Source organism: Rhinopithecus roxellana, chromosome 19 (genome assembly GCF_007565055.1).
Source record: "Rhinopithecus roxellana isolate Shanxi Qingling chromosome 19, ASM756505v1, whole genome shotgun sequence".
Taxonomy (NCBI): domain Eukaryota; kingdom Metazoa; phylum Chordata; class Mammalia; order Primates; family Cercopithecidae; genus Rhinopithecus; species Rhinopithecus roxellana.
Window position 1 is genome coordinate 36,443,280 of NC_044567.1, and position 21,911 is coordinate 36,465,190.

At 39.0% G+C, this 21,911-nt stretch overlaps 1 protein-coding gene and 1 long non-coding RNA gene across 5 annotated transcripts in view; one reads left to right on the forward strand and one right to left on the reverse strand.

Moving 5' to 3' along the window:
* Window positions 1-644: 644 nt before the first annotated feature.
* Window positions 645-4,571, reverse strand: LOC104667955. The gene is made up of 3 exons (XR_748746.2): window positions 4,413-4,571; window positions 3,396-3,463; window positions 645-723 (listed from the first exon to the last, which is right to left on the reverse strand). It is a non-coding gene; the product is annotated as an uncharacterized LOC104667955 (long non-coding RNA).
* Window positions 4,539-21,911, forward strand: part of LOC104667954 (protoheme IX farnesyltransferase, mitochondrial) — a 137,953-nt gene continuing 120,580 nt past the window's right edge. For all 4 annotated transcript variants that reach the window (XR_004055052.1, XM_010370565.2, XM_030923516.1 and 1 more), the window contains exons 1-3: window positions 4,539-4,689; window positions 9,362-9,495; window positions 11,770-12,091. Coding sequence is in view for 3 of the 4 variants with exons in the window: in XM_010370565.2 (XP_010368867.1) it covers window positions 4,647-4,689; window positions 9,362-9,495; window positions 11,770-12,091 (499 nt within the window). In the remaining variant the exon portion in view is untranslated. The remainder of the gene's footprint in view (window positions 4,690-9,361; window positions 9,496-11,769; window positions 12,092-21,911) is intronic.

The window sequence follows — 21,911 nt, forward strand, 5'->3', positions numbered from 1 at the left end:
TATGGATATACAACATTTATACATTAATCAGTTGATGGACACTTGGGTTGTAGCCACTTTTTGGCAATTATGAATACTGCTATAAATATTCATATATACATTTTTGTGTGGATGCATGTTTCTATTTGTCTTGAGTCTATGCCTGGGAGAGGAACTGCTGGATCATACAGTTCCATGTTTAACTTATTAAGGAACAGCTAAACTGTTTTCTAAAGTGACTACATAATTTTATATCCCTGTCAGCAATCTTTGAGGGTTCCAGTTTCTCCATATCCTTGTCAACACTTGTTATTATTTGACTTTCTGATTACAGGCATCCAAGTGGATGTGAAATGATATCTCATTGTAGGTTTGCTTTGCATTTCCCTAATGACTAATGATGCTAAGGTTTTTTTTCCCTCATGCTTCCTGGCATTTGTAAGTCTGCTTGGGAGAAAATCTACTCAAATCATTTGCCTCCCCTTAGGTTTTGAAATCTATTTTGTTTTCAAATACATAGTTCTGTGTCAACTGGTTACACCCTGCATACTAGGTTGGGATTTTTTTCTCCCTTCAGCTCCTAGGGAAAGCTGGGTCTTTATCTATTGTGGGAAATTCAGCGAGGCTTTGAAAAAGTTAGGATTTACTTTGAAGTCATGTGATATTGTATAAACTGCAGATTTTATTCAGTACATGTAGACTTTCTGAGAAGAAATCTTATTTGAAAGCAAAGGAGCAGCCAACCTACAGGACAAAATGGGATGAGAGTATAGGTTAGTTTCCATTTTCTAGGTTCTCAGGCTTTTGAAATATTAATTTTAAGAGACAAGTTACAAAGCTTTACGAATACTATTTAAAAATATATAAGCAGGCTGAGCACAGTGGCTCACGCCTATAATCACAGCACTTTGAAAGGCTGAGGCAGAAGAATTGCTTAAGCCCAGAAGTTCAAGATCAGCCTGGGCCATACAGTGAGACCCCTGTCTCTGCAAAAAATCTAAAACTTAGCCAGGCATGCTGGTATGTGCCTGTAGTCCCAGTTACTTCGGAGGCTGAAACAGGAGGGTTAATTGAGACTGGAAGGTTGAGACTGCAGTGAGCTATGATCACAACACTGCACTCCCACATGGGTGACAGAGTGAGACCCTGTCTCAAAAAAAAAAAAAGAAAAGAAAAAACATAAGTGGTAATGACCATATTAACACACAATTGAATGATATAACTCAACTTTCTGTAATTATGCAATAATATATATAATGCTATTAGCTAAAAATAATGCTTTCAATTATTTACATCTATTTAATATTTTGGTTAAAAAATAATGCTTTTGATTACTTATATCTCTTTCTACAAGTGATACTGAACATAGCCTATGAAATATATTTTGCTTGAAATGTGAAATGCAAAGTCAAATAAATACTATATCTAATTGTGGAGTCCTACACTATTTCATTAATGAAGATGTTACAGGGAGACTGAGGGACAAAAAAAAAGACAATATAATGAAATAGAAAAAATGCTGACTTGGATGTCTAGAGTCAATGTTCTATTACAGAGTAAATCACTTAACCTCTCTGGACCTGGGTTTACAAATCTAGAAATGAAAAGGTAGGGAGCTATATAGACTTCTGAGGCCTATTTCTAAAAGTCCTATTTCCTGTTTTAATGGTATTTTATAAAATGGGTTGTGTTCAGAATGTTTGGAAAACTGTGGGTCAAATAGTTGTGATACTCTTTCAGTTACTTATTCAAAATCTATTCCCCACTTCTTCCTTAGTTTAATGTTAATTTGATTTGAAACAGCAATATGGCTAGGTCCACAGTGATGAATTGTGACTGGCCTAAGGTAATCATTGCAACTCTATTTTCAGCTTTCCTTGCTTTCCTTGCCGCTACTCATGGCCAAGTCAATGTATATGGCCATGGAACCCTCTTCATTCCAGAAGTATCTTCAAAGGATTACTTTTTTGGAGAGTATGATGGCCTAGGCTAACTATATTACAAATAGTTGATAGATAAGTGCATTTCTTGGCCAGTAAAGCCAGACTGTATTATCTCTCAGACATTTCTTCCATAAAACATTTACTCTAATTTCTTTTTTTTTTTTTGAGACGGAGTCTTGCTTTGTCTCCCAGGCTGGAGTGCAGGGGCGCAATCTCAGCTCACTGCAACCTCCGCCTCCCAGGTTCAAGCAATTCTCCTGCCTCAGCCTCCAGAGCATCTGGGATTACAGGGACCCACCACCATAGCCGGCTAAGTTTTGTATTTTTAGTAGAGACGGGGTTTCACCATGGTGGCCAGGATGGTCTCGAACCCTTGATCTCAGGTGATCTGCCCACCGTGGCCTCCCAAAGTGCTGGGATTACAGGCGTAAGCCACCGCACCCAGACTCTAATTTCTACAAATAAATAAAAACCTAAGCATTCATTTGTGTACTTGGTCTTACCTTGTCCCCATTTTTGGAAAAAAATTTAAAACAAAGGAAAAATCTGTTGGTCAAGAAGGTGCATGTCTATTAAACCCCTTGTCTATCATAAGCCTAGAGAACTTGGGAGTTAGTGAAATATAACATTTACGTTAATCAAACTTTTAGACATGGTTGTGTTGTGAAGTAAAAGCTGGAATCTAGTATTCTCAGTTCTGTGTATCATTATCACCAGTGGTGCTTTAAAGAGAAAATTACAGGTCTCTCTACATCTATCATACACCTCTTCAGATGCAATAGGTCTAGAGGTGGCTTAGACATCTATAATTTTTTAAAGTCCTACATTTGATTCTGACAGGCAGCCAAGGTGAAAACACTGTTTTATAAATCACAGAAGCTATGACTCTTCAAGATGCTTAGGTGAGTAAGGCCTTATGGCATGGTGAAAATATAACACTCTCACAGGTTTCAGGGACTCAGGTCTTTGTTCTCGCACTCGATAGCTAGGTGACTTTGAGCGGCTTACTTAAAACTCTTGGGCCTTAATGTGCCAGACTTAGAGAGGATAACTTTTGCTCTAGGTTTAAACAACAAGTGTTTATAAAAGCACATGGAAAATTATAAAGAGTTCAAAAACTTTTAATACAGTACTTAACGCTATTTCCCTTTCTTGCATGCTGTAAAAATCTTACTGTTCATTCCAGAGCACCAAGTTTAAATCTCTGATGCCTTCCTTAAACCAACCGCACAGAAATGTTACCTCATCAGCGTTTCTGCAGCACTTTGTATACTACCCCTATCACACTGGTAGTGACAATCGACAACATCTTGTCCCCTCATTGGTCTAGTGTAAGCTCCTACAGAATCGGGGAGGGGGGTGTCTTAATCTCTTCAGCATTCCCTGTGCCTAGCAATGTTAGTTGAGGTGAACCGAAACCGCTATCCTCTCATTATTGAAAACACAGAAATTGCCTTTTTAGAACCCAATTACCTATTTTTCTCTTCTTTTTCAAAAGTAGAATCTTTTCTTCAATCTACCTTTACTTGTGGAACTCCAATCTGAAAAGAAGATAGAGGGGGTTGGGGGATGCTGACATCTGCCCCGTAATCACAACACTTATGATAACACAGGTAATAATCTATTAGTGCCTGTACCTAGTAGGTGCCTGACTACCCATGACACATATTTATCTAATTATCTCAACCATTTATAAAAGATGTGCTATTATTACCCCATTGTATTGCTAGATAACTGAGGTCCAGAGGACTTAGGTAATTCGTTCAAGCAAGGTCACAAGGGCAGAACTAAAATACGGATTTCACTCCAGGGCACCAAATCTGAACCTCTACATGCACCTTCTTCATCTGGAAACATCTGGATGATTCAGTTCCTTTAGTGTGGCTCAGAAACAAGTAACCCGGAGTTCATCTGGGTTCCCATTTGATAGAGACTATGGTAAAGTGTAACTGATCAGACGTGGAGGTAGAAGCATCGCCACGAGAACCATTTCCTCATAATGCTCCTGTCACCTGGAAGTGTCCTAACTGTAACTTTATTTTTATTTTAAAATTTATTGTTAGAGACAGGGTCTCACTGTGTCGCCGAGGCTGCAGTGCAGTGGCGCAATCACTGCAGCCTCGATCTTCCTGGCTCAAGCGATTCTCCCGCCTCAGCCTCTTGAGTAGCTGAGACCACAGGCTCGCGCCACCACACTCGGCTAATTTTTACATTTTTTGTAGAAGTGGTTTCTTGCTTTGTTGCCCAGGCTGGTCTCGAGGTCCCAGGCTCAAGCGATCCTCCCGCCTCGGCCTCCCTAAGCCCTGGGATTGCAGGCGTGAGCCACAGCGCTCGCTCGCCGTAACTTTAAATTGCCCGCAAGGACTCTGCAGCCCAGCCCTGCCCACCTCACCCGGTCACCCGAGGATGCCTGTCAACGTCTAGGAGCTGCGAGCGCGGATCGGCCAGTCGTCCGCGCGCGGCTTTTTCTTCAGGACAACGGAGGCACACCTTGCTTTGCGGTTCCCGGAAGTCCTTCAGGTCTCAGACCTGTCAGCCCGCCACACTCCAGCGTGTACATTCCGATCATCTCCGGCCACCACGCCCTCCTCCCGGGACCCGCCGGCCGGAAGTGACGGCCCGGAACTACTCCCCCAGGGGGGCGGGGAAGGAAGATGGCGGCGCCCGGCAGCCCGTGAGGAGAGAGGACACGGGGATCCCGGGGAGCGGCCAGACTCGTGAATTATGGCCGCATCTCCTCACACTCTCTCCTCACGCCTCCTAGCAGGTACTGTACCTGCCTTGGGCACGACCTTGGGGGAAATTCTTCTCTTACTGCCACGTGCGAGGCCGTGGTTCCGGCTGGCTGCAACCTTGGGGAGCCCTTGGCGAGGTTGGCCGGCCACCGGTGTGGTGGGGGAACTGACCTCTGGAGTAGCTTGGAGCGAAGAGGCTACGGAACTAGGGTTCAGTCTTGCACTGTGGCTTTGGTGGTCCACGCCGCCTCTTCCATCCGGCTTCTGCGGAAGAGCGGTGTCTTAGTGCTTCTTTCGGTTTTCAGATAGCGGAAGCTGGAGGAGAGGGCAGAGTAGAACCTTGGGGTTCCACAGTCCTCCTTATCAGATCCTCAGCTTCTAGCCACTGGCTTGCAATGACAAGGAATACGTTGCTTCCACTCAGAAGCCTTGTTCCAATATAAAGGGTCATGATGACAACGGTGATGATAATGACAGTTGCAGACAGCGGACTGTAGTCCCCCTCAGACTTTTATCTTTGTACCGCCAGAGTGGTCTTTAATATCCTTTCACTCGAAGGAACTAGTGACAAATGTATGTTGGAGCTGGAATGTTCTTCCTTAACTCTTGGTAATATCTCATCTCAAATGTCACCTTTTCAGAGAGGCCTTTATAGGGACCACCCTATATAAACTAGGGCCCCCTACCTCTTTTCACATCATTCCATTTATTTCTTTCATTATGGTTAGCACAGTCTATACTTGTTTATTTATATACTAGTTTATTATTTGTTTTTCCCAACTAGAATATAAACTTTGTGATGGCAGGGACAGTGTCCATCTCTGATTTACCTCTGTTTCCAGTGCCCAGAACATTACTTGGTGTACATTGTTTGCTCTCAGTAGTTATTTGTGGATGGATGCAATTTGTCTCCATGGAGATATGAAAGAGGACGTTGGGAATTATCTTGCCCCCAGTATCTTAGATGATTAACTAATGGTTGTGTGAGGAATGCGATGCTGGTGGTGCATATTAGAGGCCAGATAAGAGAAGCCAGGGACTGCCTTTTGATCACATCCCAGAAACTTTTTTCAGTTGTCACCTACCACACACAAGCTCTCTGCACCATTTGGTGATGTTGACACTGTGACTCCATGAAATTGCATTCTTCTTTTTCATAATGTTATTTTATGGCTCTCTTCTGGTCTGTGTGATCCCAGGGCAATTCATTTGACTTTTCTGGAATTGAGTTTACTCATCTGTAAAATGATATAATTGAAGTAGGTGATTTCAAAGGTCCTAATTGGTTTGTAAAGTGGAGAGGTAAAATAGATGAAACGGGATTGGCTAGGGTTTGGTAATTGATGAAGCTTGGGGATAAGTAATGGGGGCTCATGGTACTCTTCTGCTTTTACACATGGCTGTGATTTTCTATAATGAAAAGTTGTTGTTTTTTAAAGTCCCGTGATTCTTTTTTGAATCACTTCTTTGTTGCCTTCTACTATCCCTGACTGAGAATGTTCTTTGATCCTGATCCTGGGCACTCATTCTCAGAGAACTCATCCTTTTCTAGTGCTTGAAACATTTCCTCTGTATGTAGGTTTTTCCAGCATGCATCCTTCAGATTAGCTGTTTTTCTGCCTTTCCATTCTATATTGTCAGCTGTAGGTCAATTCTGCTTGACTACTATGAATTCCCCAGTTCCAATGGTGGGCTGCATATGGCCCACATGGTTTGTTGCTACATCGGTCTTTGCAGTGGTGGTATGGAAGGAATTAATAGACAGCTTACTCCCTGAAGCTGTGAACATAATTGCCAAAAACTCTGCTAGTAAGTGGCCTGTATAACTTCCTATGACCCACTTGGAAGATCTACTAAGAGAGCTTGATGGGGAAGCAGCACGGTGGGACGAGGTGGCAGAGAAGGTAACCTGGGACAGTGTTAGTGATCTAGTAGTATCATGCCTGATTTTGCTTCTAAAAGTTCTAAGTATTTTATAGCCATTTAAAAACTGGGCGAAAAACTGGGCGCAGTGGCTCACGCCTGTAATCCCAGAACTCTGGGAGGCCAAGGTGGGTGGACCACTTGAGGTCAGGAGTTCAAGACCAGCCTGGCCAACATGGTGAAATGCCCTCTCTTCTAAAAATAAAAAAAAAAAAAAAAAAAAAAAAAAAAAAATTAGCCAAGTGCAATGGTGTGCACCTGTAATCCCAGTTACTTGGGAGGCTGAGGCAGGGGAATAGCTTGAACCCAGGAGTCAGAGATTACAGTGAGCCAAGATCATGCCACTGCACTCCAGCCTGAGTGACAGTGTAAGACTCCATCTCAAAAAATAAAAAAATAAAAATAAAAATGTCAACAGTTTTTAGTTACTTGTCTCCTTACCTAATTTTAAACGTCCTAAAATCAGGAGCCAGTGTTGATGGTGAATAATAAATATGGTCTTATGCTTCCAGAATTTTAATGTATCTATTATAATCTTTGTGTATCTTCAAACTTAAATTTGTTTACACAAGGTCGAAATGTCTTTCAGTTTCTGGACACTGATTCATAGAAATGTGACTTGTTTCAACTAAATAAAATGTCAGTTTCCTAGCTGTTTTTTTTTCTTACTACCATTCTGTAAAATCTCAGTTTGACCTACTTAATCTTTTTGTTTTTTTGAGATGGAGTTTTACTCTTGTTATCCGGACTGGAGTGCAGTGGCACAATCTTGGCTCGCTGCAACCTCTACCTCCCGGGTTCAAGCAATTCTCCTCCCTCAGCCTCCTGAGTAGCTGGTATTACAGGCACTCACCACCACTGCTGGCTAAGTTTTGTATTCTCAGTAGAGACGGGGTTTCACCATGTTGGCCAGGATGGTCTCAAACTCCTGACCTCAGGTGATCCGCCCACTTTGGCCTCTCAAATAGCTGGGATTACAGGCATGCGCCACCATGCCTGGCTAATTCTTTGTATTTAGTAGAGATAGGGTTTCACCATGTTGGTCAGGCTGGTCTCAAACTCTTGACCTCAGGTAATCCACCCACTTAATCATGAGAGTTATTTTCCAAGGTGGTTCCAAGGCAAACACATTTTCATGTTTATGGAAAACAAGCATCTCATAATTAACTCAGGTTTGAGACTGTAATTTCAGTGAAGAAGTGATTTATCTCCAGTCTAAGAAAATTGAGATATATTTCTCGGGGTTGTGATAGTTCTCCTACCCATAGTCCAGGTGTGCTGTGTGGGCTATCTAGTCATCAAACATTATTTCCTTATTATATAAAAGTGCTCTGCTAGCTGTTGTACAAAGGTGGTGAGTAAAGGGGAATTCTTGCCATCAAGGAACTAAAATATTAGATGATGGGAACAATTTGCATGAAGAAGTGTCATACAATATGGCATAAAGTGATAGAGTAGTTGAAAAAGACAGAAAATTTGACAGAGAATGGCGTGCAAACAAGGAAACAATAGAAACAGATGAGCAAATTGTGAAATGTGTGGTGTTTTTAGTGGAGGGTCATGGGCAATGTTGCTTTGGTGGGTTGTGTGAGTAATGTGTATTCAGGGCCCCAGGGAGAAAACTGTTGCCTCTGGGAACGTGGATTGGAGAGGAAAGGAAGTATTGAAGGCAGGAGGACTGGCTTGAATGCGGCTGTCATTACCATAGTCCAAATATAAGATGATAAATGTAAGATGATCAGTAAAAATGGAAAGAAGTGGACAGATCTGACCTATATTTCAGAGTAGATTGGACTTGATGGTTGTTAGGTGATAACAGGAGAGTTTAAGATGTTCCTGAAGTCTTAAATAAGTAATGGTTTTATGTGCAATAGGGAACAGAGTAGAGATTGATTGAGAATAAAACGCTCTTACAGACATTTTGCAATCCATCCATGTAGAGATACCAAGAGAGGAGATGGAAATAGGCCCAATGACTCTAGAAATGGTTTGAAGATCAGAAATTATCCTATAATTACATTTGCTCAGGGACAATATTTAGTGTTCAGAAAGAGGGAATGTGACTACCTTAAGGTGGCGTACGTAGCAACAATAGACACCATCTGCAACTGAGAAATAGAATGCAGAGAACCAGGAACATTTAGTGTCATGGAAGCCATCAGGAGAATCTAGTGTTGTATGGCTTGTCGGAGGCTTGAATAGGATGAGGACCAAGGCAGAGAAACATTGAATTTGTTGATACTTGAGAGAGGTTTCAGTAGAATCTAAAAGCCAAATTTAGATACAACAAAAATAGCTTATTCCTAACTAGACTTATAGAGTCATACTTTATTAAGAACGGTTTCTTCTTCCTTTTTGTTGTCTTACCCTACATAGTTAAAATATTAACCTGAAATCTATATATTTCAATTTATTGTCATTTATTAAGAAAAATTATGCTTTTTATTTTCTACTTTTGAAAAATTGACTGAACGGATCATTTTATATTTTCTTAAAAAGATCTGTAGCGTGGTCATTTCAGCATTAAATGTAATAAAGCATAGTGATCCTGAAATGAACATTTTCCCTGGCCCTTCTGAAAACTTACACTGACTTGAACAATGAGTAGGGCTGGTAAATTGCATTTATTCACAAATCTGGATTAGATTATTTCAAAGCTCGGACCCATCACACAGTGTAGCACTGCATTAGTGGCTGACTTTGCTTCTGGGGAGGTGTAGTCATCATTTGATAAGAAGTATGAATCATTTAACCTTTCTTCCACTTCTCTCTCTATTATAGGTTGGGTAGGAGGCTGTGTCTGGTATCTTGAAAGAAGAACTATACAGGAATCCCCTCACAAGTTCTTACATCTTTTCAGGAATGTCAGTAAGCAGTGGATTACATTTCAGCACTTTAGCTTCCTCAAACGCATGGTATGTTTAGAAGACCATTCTTACTCTGTTACTTTCTGCCTTTGTTTTTCTCTGTTGAGGGAATTTCAGAAATTCCTATTTAATGAAAGTTTTAAGAAATACTGTTTGAAAACGACTTTTATTTAGTGTCCTTAAATTTATCCAAATCTCTTGTTTTGATTATTCTTACCCGAAACCAGAATAATTCTGGTGTTTGAGGTTAAAAGTATGATCTTTAACTTACTAATTAAGTTTAAAGAAAGACTGAAAACTTCTGGCATATTTCAATCTGGCCAAAACTGGGAAAAGCTGAACTGTTTTGATACATCTTTTAAAATTCTTTGGAGTTCTGTGACTACATCAGTAATAGAGAAATAATTGCTTTAAAAGTGTGACCCTCTCATTTTCTTTCTCTTTTTTTGAGACAGTCTCGCTCTGTCGCCCAGGCTGTAGTGCAGTGGCGCAGTCTTGGCTCACTGCAAGCTCCGCCTCCCGGGTTTACGCCATTTTCCTGCCTCAGCCTCCCGAATAGCTGGGACTACAGGCGCCCGCCACCACACCCGGCTAATTTTTTGTATTTTTAGTAGAGACGGGGTTTCACCGTGTTAGCCAGGATGGTCTCAATCTCCTGACCTTGTGATCCGCCTCAGCCTCCCGAAGTGCTGGGATTACAGGCATGAGCCACCATGCCCGGCCAACCCTCTCATTTTCTTAAATCAGCAGTACATTTAAAAGTCTTTTTTAACAGTTGCACTTTTGAGTAAATTCAAACAATTCGACAGTTTTTATAATTTTCTCAGCATTTTATAATAGGTATTGATAACATCCATCAATCCAGGTTGACTCCGTGAATTCGTGGGCAATATGGAACTTACTATTAATTGCCAGTGAGGCCATTTGCATTTTCTCAGATAGAAAAAGGGCCGTAGAATGGCAGAATGGTAGCTGAAAACTCATAGTGCCAGCCTGAAAGAACAGCAAACTTATAATTTAAAGTCCTATTTTACATTTCTCTCATCTTTAACTTAAAACTTAAAATTAAATTAAAATCTTAATAAAACTCAGTATATTGATAAGAAATTTAAATTTCTAGAAATGTTCAGGCTTTTTAAGTTGGGGGGTCAAGGATATTGGTGGTTATTTAGAGGAGAAATTCAAATATGTGTAATGCCCTTTTTTATGTAAATAGAACTCTTCATTCATGAGTCTGTAATTCTTTATTAAGACTAATGTATGTAATTTCACATCTTTGTGATGTAATGGAAAAGGCACTTAAATAGTTATCAGCATAGGTGGCTCCACTCCCAGGGCTACCTATAGCTGGTTGTTGGCTGTTGATATGCCATTTTATTTCTGAGGCTTAGTTTCCTTATCTGTAAGTTAAAGAGAGAGAAAGAGAGAGAGATACTAATAATGATGTATCTTCTTTGACAACTGTTTAGAAGATTAAATGAGATACATATTATATAAAACTGTGAAGTACTTCGCAAATAGTAGTAGTACTTATTAATTTTGCTAGTAAGTGGTAGAGACTATCTGACTCTGCGGCCCATGTTCTGTCTTCATCCTGCCCTGCTATAAAATAATTCAGCCCTGGATTATGCCCCTACCACTGAGCCCCTCCCTATGCTGTTTGCCTGAGAACATGGAAAGTCAACAGGTTGACTTGGGCTCTTTCTTTTTTGTGTGTGAGACAAGGTCTCACTGTGTCGTTCAGGCTGGAGTACAATGGTGCCATCACAGCTCAATCTCCTAGACTCAAACAATCCTTCTGCCTCAGCCTCCCAAGTGGCTGGGACTGTGGGCATATGCCACCATGACCCACTAATTTTTTTTTTTTTTTTTGTAGAGACATTCCCTGTGTTGCTCAGTCTGGTCTCATACTCCTGGGCTCAAGGATCCTCGGATTATAGTCATGAGACACTGTGCCCGGCTGGGCTCTTAATTATTGAAAACTTTTTTTATTGTATTTGGAATGTTAAGCCTCCAGGGCAAATTCTAGAGGAGATGGATAACAAGTAAATGTATTTTTCTTTCAAGGAACGTATATTTCTATGCTTTTCTAAGCTACAGAAATTGAAAACCGTTACTGAGGCCTAAATTTTATTCTCCATATCTCTTAGTATAGTGGTTTCCATATAGCGCTCTATAAATACATGCCGAATTAACAGATACTAAAGCTGTGGGAAAAGCTTCAAATAATGTAAAAGCTGAACTGATTAAAGAGACTGCTAAACAACCATTTGAGAGCTTTTGGGGCCTTGGTTTTATAGTAACTTGTGCTTTTTTGTTTAGTATGTCACACAGCTGAACAGAAGCCACAACCAGCAAGTAAAACCCAAGCCTGAACCAGTAGCATCTCCTTTCCTTGAAAAAACGTCTTCAGGTCAAGCCAAAGCAGAAATGTATGAGATGAGACCTCTTTCACCGCCCAGCCTATCTTTGTCCAGAAAGCCAAATGAAAAGGAATTGATAGAACTAGAGCCAGCCTCAGTAATTGAAGACTCAATAGATGTACTGAAAGAGACAAAAGAGGAAAAGCGGTGGAAAGAGATGAAGCTACAAGTGTGTGATTTGCCAGGAATTTTGGCTCGACTATCCAAAATCAAACTCACAGGTACTTTGTTTTTCTGATATACTTACTTATTTGAAACTTTATTTTTAGTTAAACAAAAAGCTCATTTTATTTACCACTCGAAAAGAATAATTTGGAACTGCAGGTCCTGTCTTAGTATTTTTCCTCTCTTCAATTTAACTGGGATTTGAAATTAAATTTTCTGAATTCTATTTACACAGAATTGTAAATAGTTTTGCATTGTAAGTATTGTACTAAAAATAGTCACCCTTTCCTTTGCAATTAAAGTTGAATGTTTATCCTGCTTATTTCCTTGTCTTTAGTGTTTTTACACCTACTGTAAAGATGCATAAGATAATAAATTTTGTCGACTTGAGTTCTGGAATGGAAGAATTGCACTGCTGGACTTGATATGAATCCACAGTGGCTACTGAGTCTCCCGGTTCACTTCTGTGTTTTGCTTCTTGTAGAGCCTCTGGGGTTGTCACAGGTCTGTGGGGATGTAGGGTGCATTTTTCCTGAAAGGAGATTTGAACCAGATTTTGTTTTTTAACCTAATTCTAGCATCCTATGCCAAATTGTATTCCCATAATTAAGTTATTTGGTTGTTACAATCACCCTGTAAGTCAGGTAGAGCATCATTATTATCCCATCGTATAGCCAAACTTTGACTTAGCTTATTCTGGGCTAACTTTGTTTAGAAGGTATGTTCTGGGTCATGCTGCAACTTGGGGGAAATGTGGTTTATTCCTCTTAAATGAGAATAAAGAGACTGAATATAATGTGTGAATAGTAAGAGTAAGCCAGGCCTCTTTGAGGACAGAAAGTGGTAAATAATGTTGGAGTCAGATGAAAAGATGAGACAGGGAGGCTTGTGAGAGCAGAGAAGGATCAGGGAAAGGGTGTTTTTTTTTTTTTTTTTTTTTTTTTTTTAAAGAGACTTGAGCCTGAAATCCAGGGCAAAAGCAGGCAACTAGACAACTTCTCTCCTTAGCGACCAGCCTTACTTAAAGAAAGTTGTTTTTGAAGAAATGATGAATAGACACAGGGGGTTTGGTGAAGGAGCTAAAACGTCTTAGTAAGACTTAGGTAATGTAACTCTAAGACAGTGAGATGAATTCTGTGTGATAACCTTGAAAACATGTCTCAGTGGTTTATGGTCACTAAGCAAGGAATCAGCATGTTTCTAAAGAAATTCTCTTTTGTCATTTACACAAGTGGCCTGAGTGTCATGCTGCTGACATGTTAAGAATGACTATAGATAAGTTATGCTTATAAGGATGCCACCCCAAAAAAGAGGCCTCTCAGCCCGTAGGCATCAGATGTGGTCTGTCAACAGCAGGAGCTTCTTTGTGTGTGCCATCACTTAGCACGTCCACCCGACAGATTAGCTCTTGTCTCTTATCGTCCCATTTCTGTCAGTTACAGCATTCTTCACTTCCTTCAGAGGGGAAACCTTAGAACCAGTCATCTTCACTTTTTGCTCTCCGCTGTCCCCTTCATCTTTAATCTAATTTCTGTCACCAACAGAATCTTTCGTAAGGCCTATAAGGTTTGCTTTCCCATCCTCATTTCTGAAGCTGCCATCCCAGTTTAGGTTAGAAACACGGGAGGCTGTTGGTTTTTGCAGCAGCTCCTCACTGTTCTTTTCTTTTGTTCTCTGCCGCGCTTACCCTGCAGTTCATGCAGCCCAGGGTTGCTGAACTAACTTTCCCAAAATATTGCTTTCGATTTTTCCTAGCTTATATGAGTCTATAGTTTCTCCATGTTATCTTCTGTTTCAACCCTGCTTAGTGTTAAAGGAACACTGTAACCTGAATTGATCAAACTGTTCCTCAGAGTCAACCTTTTTTCCCTTTTCCCTGTCCCTCCACCCTATCATTTAGGCCAGTCCTTCCACCCCACCATACTTGTTCCTCCACCTCCATGGGAAACTGGTCTGCCTGTCTTATATCCAGTCAGATCCTTTCAAGGCCTTTGTTAATTTGGCTCTTGGTCCCAGTCTCCCTTCGCAAAACTCAGAATTGATAAGCACACTTGAGTTCAGATCTTGGCTCTCACATTTACTAGCTGGTGAGACTTTGGGCAGTTCCTTAACTTTATTGAGATGATTTCCACATCTGTAAAGTAGGAATAATAATAGATCATTTAAGAATTAAATCAAATGATTAATGCATAGAAAGCGTCCAACAGCACACTCGACACATGGGAGACACTGCAAATTTCCAAATAAGTATAGGTAAACATTTGATTGTCTGCTTAATGTGTATTATATTTCCCCTAAGGTTGTTTTTGCCTGTGGAGGAGGGACTTGAGGTGAATGAATATTTACTCGGCAGGGAAGATGAGGAGGAGAATTTTAAGTAGGGGAAAGAGTCTTTGCAAAAGCAAAGAAGTCTGAGTTATCCTGGCACATTAAAAAAGCTGCAGGGTGACTATGAGTAGCATAGTATGACCTGAGTATCATATAGGAGAGGTGCTTATTAAGATTGAAGAGTTAGGCAGTGGCCATGTTGTTATATTGGCATGTGTATCAGGCTAAAGAGTTAGATCATAGCCATGGAAAGTCCTGGAAGCTTCTTTGGAGGGATATGATGACTTTATGTTTTGTCTTATTTACCTTTTAAGTATTTTTAAATTTCTATTAAATTAGTATAGGCTTATTATAAAAAAGAATTCAAATAATACAGAAGCATATATTTTAAACTAAGAAAGTATCCTTTCCCACCATTCTAGATAAAAACCCCTGTGTGAAATGTCGCCTTCTCTATATAGATACATATGCAGATAGAGCTATGGTTGTAAATTTTCTTCTACAGAAATAGGATCATTTTATATATATTTATATACACACACACACACACGCACACACAGTTTTGCAACTTACCATTTTCTTATGACGTATAGTTTTCACTCACAGTATTCACTGCATACTATTCCATTGTATGGATCTGCCATTATTAACTAGTCTTCTGCAGGTAAACGTTTGTGATATTTTCAGGTTTTTTACTGTTAAAAGCAATTCTGTTATTAACTTTTATGTACGTCTTTGTATACTCATGTGAGTCTGCCTTTAGGATCAGTATTTAGAAATGTAATAGCTAGTTTTGAACATTTAAATCTTTGGTGGAACAACAAATTTGTTTCTAAAAACATAGTATAATTTACCCTTCCCCTCAACAGCATTTGGCAATTAGACTTTCTTTTTTTTTGAGGTGGAGTCTCCCTCTGTCGCCCAGGCCGGAGTCCAGTGGCATGATCTCGGCTCACTGCAACCTCTGCCTCCCAGGTTCAAATGATTCTCCTGCCTCAGCCTCCCAAGTAGCTGGGACCACAGGCGCCTGCCACCACACCCGGCTAATTTTTTATATTTTTTACAGAGACGGGGTTTCACCGTATTAGCCAGGATGGTCTCGATCTCCTGACCTTGTGATCTGCCTGCCTCGGCCTCCCAAAGTGCTGGGATTACAGGCGTGAGCCACCGCGCCCGGCCAGCATTTGGGAATTAGACTTTCTCTGTAGAGTCTACTCCAGCATAAGCAGTCTTCACCAGTTTTGCCAATTTGATCATTGGAAAAGATTTTGTGTGAGTTTTCATTATTTCCATTTTGGTAAGGTTTAGCATCTTTTTTCTATTTTGATCTTTTGTGTTTTTTCTTCTGTTATTTAGCTCTTACATCCTTGGTCATTCCTTACTGACTTTCTAGAATTTTTTGTAAATAAAGAAAATTAGCATTTTATACATCATATTCATTACAAATATTTTTTCTCATTTTGTCCTTTTCTTTTTTTGTGGTATTTTGTTGTTTTGTTTTGTTTTATTTTGCCCCATGGAGATTTTTGACTTTTATGTATCTGTTTTTTTCATGCTTAGAAGGATTTCATCACCCTGTGGTTACAAAAACATTCACTCATGTTTTCTTCTGATGCTTTTATATTTTTGCATATTCTCTAATGCTTTGAAACCATCTGGATTATATTTCAGTGGAAGGCATAGGCTTGATTAAGAAAACTGCTGTGGGTAGTACTATAGAGCAAGGATCACCTGTTTTTGTAGATGAAGTTTTATTGGGATACAACCACGCCCACTTGTTCTGAGCATATATCATGCCGCAGTGACAGAGTTAATTGCAACAGAAACCTTGTGGCCTGGGAAGCCTGAAATGTTTACTATCTGGCCTTTATAGAAAAAGTTTGCTGACCTTCTATCGGAGAGCACAGACTAGTGAGAGGCAAGAATGATGGCAGACAAATAGTGGTGGTGAACTGAGAAACAACTTGGGCCTGAACTGAGGCTGTGGTGGGGAAAGAGAACAAGGGAGAGAGAGAGAAAGATAAATATATAGAGAGAAACATTAAGAGAATTGAATGAGTAGGACCTTAGCTTGATGAAGTGGATTGCTAAGGAGACATAAAATAAGAGCTGGGAGCATGGAGCTGCAGAGAGTTTGAATACCTTGAGGTGAAGCAGGTATTTTCCAGCTTCGTGGGCCCTTTTGTCATTTATTATTCTAGACTCTATCCTACTCTCTGAGAGAGAGCATAGTGAGCCGTCTTCTGGAGTGAAGATTCCCTGCATTCAATCCTGGCTTTGGCTAGCTGACTGACCTTGTGCAAGTTGTAGAATCTCATTGGCCTCAGTTTACCCATCTGTAAACTAGGGATAACAATAGTACTTCCTTCATAGGGTTGTTCTGAGTAATAAGTGAGTTAATATTTGCAAATGACATGCAAGTGCCTAGTACATGTCAAGAACTATACACATATTTCTTAAAACATAAATTTAATACCTGGCTACCCCCATTGGCCTTTGGATTTGCTGCCCCTGCTCTAGACACGATTACAGGGTTTTAGAATGAAAAACTAGATGAATGGTGGTGTTGAGACTTAAGAGTGTAAATATGGAAGAAAGAAAAGATTTAAAGAAAACATGATAAGTTCAATTTTGGACAAGTGGAATTTGAGTTGCTACTGGCATATCCAGTGGGGCAGGGGGCTGTGAAAGGCAAGAGCTCATAGAGAACATTAGGCTGGAAGAACTAGGGGTCTTCAGCATGGAGCTGGCAGTGAGGTCATGGTAGTAAATGGTGTTACCAAGGATCAGTGTGTGGAGTGACCATGCTGATGGTCACCAGAACTTTGGAGCATATCCCCTTTTAAGGATTGGATAAGGTATATAATGGACCCGACAAGGAAATAAATGGTCAGAGGGAGGAAGACCGGAAAAGACCCTGTCACAGAAGCCAAAAGACTAGAACCAGTTCATAAAGGGAAGTGATCTGGACTGGATGTCAAATGCTGGAGGTCTCCCGAGAAGCCTGGCCGGTGAGAGTATTTTATTTGCCAATTAGGAAGTCAGTGTTGGCTGGTTGCTAAATCAGAGAATAATGATTGCTGTGTCTTCTTAGAGTCTTAAATGAGCTGCTTTAAATAATTCATTTGAAAATAATTTTAAGTTTATTATCATAATGCTTGTTTCATTAGGAACATAGGAAAATAGGATAACTTGTTTAAGATCAACTTTTTTCTTGGCCACATCTTCCTTTCCTTCATACTGGCTATTGTTGTATTATTTCTCCTTTTATGTAGCTTATATGGTTATAAATCTGAATTGTCATTCCAGATGCAGGGTTTGATATCTAAAACATACTATCTGAAATCTCAAGAAATTAATAAATTAATTATCTAATAGTACATACTGTGATGTATAGTGTACATCAACTCATTGGCTTCCAAATGTCAGCATGGTGATGTACTCTCATGGTGGGCTTCTTAAAACAGTGATTCCTGGCCACTGTTTCCACTGATTCAGATCCCCTAGGGCTGGGACGGGACCCAGAGATCTGCATGTCTGACGAGGACACCAGATGATTCTGATGCAGGTGGTCCTAGACCACACTTCGAGAAAGCGAAGTAGGTGTTAGGCAGGCAGCGAGTACCAGTCCCAGACCGAGTGGTCTGACTGAATGTGGAGAGAACTCACCTAGTGAGAGCCAGCGGAGCTACCACTGGCAGCAGGAAAAGCCAACTGGGCAAAATCTGGACCACACAAGAGAGGCATGCAAAGCAAGATGGATGCACCACAGAAAAGGGGAGCAGCCTCACCTACACACACATATGGAAAGGTCCCAGGGCAGTAAATTTCCCTTGTATTATTTTATATATTCCACGCCCCAGGTTTCTGGATGAACTAATTGAATTAAAGTCATTTCGTTATGCTTGTTCCATTTAAAGAAGCAGCACCCTTTGAGTGACCCCTACCCTCTTATCTGACCTTTTACCTCTCTATTTAGTTTATTACTAGAAGTCATGTGTGTCTTGGAGTCAGCAGGATTTTTTATTTAAGAAAATACCTGATATCTGTCAATTGATTTCTTTTGGACTCTTAACATCTCGCACAATTCATTTATGGCTAATGATAGCCGAGGCACAAATATCTGGGAGTCAGCGATCACTTTCATAGAACTAGCCTTTCTTTCTTTGCCTTCTTTTGTTTATAGCTGTAATATACAGAGGATAATTAACTGTAGAATAAGTGAAGGGCCATATAGTACTCATATTTCATCTGTGGGATAGAGGGTAGCAGCAGCCTGATGCCTTGGCATTTGGGCCAGGATATGAGCCAAACGTTTTCTGGTGCTAATGCCATTTAAAGACTTTTTTTTTTTTAATGAAGGGAAGTAAGACTGAGATTATAAAGAAGGAATAATATGTCTCCCTTGAGTTTCTCTTGCCAGCTGAGCTATTTACAATATGTTTTTGGAGTTCATTGCATGGACCACACTGGGGTAAAGAAATTTTATTTGGATTAGGATCATAAGAGGCTTTGGTGACTCAACTGAGTTTATACTTAATATAGGTCAGTAAAAAGCAGAACTTTTTTCCAGAGTAACATCTGTGCTGAAACGCTGCAACACGTTTTTTGAGACCAGAACACTGAAATAGATTATTTATTGGAACCAATAGATTACGCTGTTGATGGAACTGATATGAAGTATGGTCTATCAATTTATAAATTTTTTTCTCCTAGAGCCTAGAATGCTGTTTTTTATTAAAAGAAAAAAGCAGAAATGGAGGATACACTTTCATTTTAGATCACTTGTATAGTTTAAGAAGTCAACTTACTGTAATCTTCAGTTATTAAATATTTGTATTAAGGGGTTATTAGCATTCACTCAGTATGAAATGAGTGAATTACTATGATTTCTTGAACTTTATTTTTTGAAACAAGTACCTTAATAATGATATACTTACTAAATGTTATAATATTATTTTTAATTATATGACTAATAAGTATTTATTTTTAGAAAAAATAGAAAATACAGATAAGCAAAAAGAAAAGATTGAAATCCTCCTATAATTTCACTATCTCAAAATAAAACCATTTTGAATATTTTGGTATATTCTCTTCCATAAATTTTTCCTATGCATCTCATGTATTTTTGCTTTATAAACAAATATACGATCATAGTGTAAATGCCTTCTGTGATTGAAAAAAATTAATATTCTGCTTATGTCTTTTTGTGTATCAACATGTTTACCCTGATTTTAGTGACTTCAAAAATTTAAAAGTAGCATTTTCTTAAAACACAAACACATAATATACAGAAAGTCCCTTCAGGCCATGCAATAACCAGGGTTTTTATTTTTTTTTGAGAAAGGTTTCGCTCTTGTCGCCTAGTCTAAAGTGCAATGGTGTGATCTCGGCTCACTGCAACCTCCGCCTCCCAGGTTCAGGCCATTCTCTTGTCTCAGCCTCCTGAGTAGCTGGGATTACAGGTGCCTGCCACCACGCCCGGTTAATTTTTGTATTTTTAGTAGAGATGGAGTTTCACCATGTTGGCCATGCTGGTCTCGAACTCCTGACCTCAGGTGATCCACCTGCCTCAGCCTCCCAAAGTGCTGGGATTACAGGCGTGAGTACCATGTCCAGCCAATAACCAGGCTTTTTACATACAGTTTTTTAGCCTTTATCTGTGCATAGTCTGTGTTTTAATATTAGCAGTACAGCCTCTGGAGTCAGACTGGCTGGGTTGGAATCTCTGGTCTACAATTTATTGGCTTTGTGGTTACAGGCACATTTTTTTTCAAGTCTCTAAGCCTTGGTTTACTTGTCTGTAAAATGGGGATAATCCTCCCAGAAAGGATTATTGTGATGATTATAAGCAATAATGTAAGCAAATGATTCACTGCCATATCCAGTCAATGTTCAAGAAAGGTTATTATTACATTAGTGCATAGATAGTTTCTATTTTGTTTGATTTATAAAAATGGGGTTATATTACATGTCTTGTTTAGTTATTTGCTTTCTTCACTAATTGATATATCTTCCTCATACTTCCTCATCAATACAATTAAATCTGCCTTCTTTTTTTATAGGTTGAGAGTATTCCATGCTATAGATGTATTTAGTTTATTGAACCATTTCCTTATTAATGGACATTTAAGTAGTCTCTTCTTGTTATTAAAAATAAAGACTTGTAATATCATTTTACATATATCCTTTTATGTATTTTTTCTCAAAGTTAGCTGTATGGAAGTATACCTTTATTTTTGATGGGTATATAGCATGCCATTGCATAGTTATACCATAATGTATTTATTTATTTCTCCTGTTTTAGATGTTTTTTATTTTATTATCCTTATTATTATAAATAGTACTATAATAAATAAGCTAAATCTATAATGATTTTCTTAGGATAAGTGTATATAAGTGGCCTTGTTAGGTCAAAGGGTATGCATGGTTTTAAAGCTTTCAGTTTTCATGAACAGATTCCCCTCAAGAAAAGTTGCACCAATTCATGCTAGCCACCTTACCATATCTGCACCAATGAATGCTTGATAATAATGTATTTTTCTGAATAACTCTGTCAATTCAGTGTGTGAAAGTAGCACTTAAGTTTTTAATTTTGTACTTAATTCTGATGAGGTTTTATATTTGTCATGTGCTGAGTGGTGATTTGTATTGCTTTGTTAATGGCCTGTTTGCCTCCCAGCCTTCTCTTCTGTGTTCGTCTTTGTTTATTGTTTGTAAGGATTCTTTATATATTAAAGATTTGATCTCATTATATATATCTGTCACAAATGTCTTATGTTGTTTATGTCTTGTTTTCATTTATCTTTGTTTTCATGTGCAAAAGTTAATTTGATGTAACCAAAGCTATTTTCTTACGAGTTTCTCGTTTTTATACCATGCTTAGGCTTTCCCACATGAAGATTTTGTAAATACAGTATTTATCTGCATTGTTAATATTATATTTTTATGATTTTATATTTTATAATAAAATTTATTATTGATAAGAAATGTAGTTTGGTCAGTGGTATAAGATAGAGATATTGCCAGTTTTTAATAAATCATTAACCAGTGTTTGAATGTTCTATTCACAAAGAATTTATGAAGCTATATCCCTGGAATAAATACCTCAATTCTGCTAATATTTTAATTGGGATTTCAATGTTTATTCGGGGATGAATTGAGAACTTTACTGTTACGTCAGCTTCGTTTATACAAGTCTTCTTTTATGCCTCTTGAGTTTTATAGTTTTACTTAAATAGATCAGTACATGTATTGATAAATGATTGTGGAAGTATTTAAACATTTTTTTTCAGTTCATTATTTCTTGAGTTTTTCAGGAATACAGTGAAATAATGATCAAGTTATCTCCTTTTTCATGTTTATGCTAATTATTTCATTTTCTGGTAATTACCTCTTTGTTGTACTTTCTCTACTTGCTTTCTTCATTATAATTTTCTGCTTCATGCTGAAGGGTCTTCTGAAATGTGTTATGTAGAGTGCTGACTTGATTTTGTGCCATCTACTTTTTATTACATCTCATGACTTTTAACATTCTGCTACGGCAGT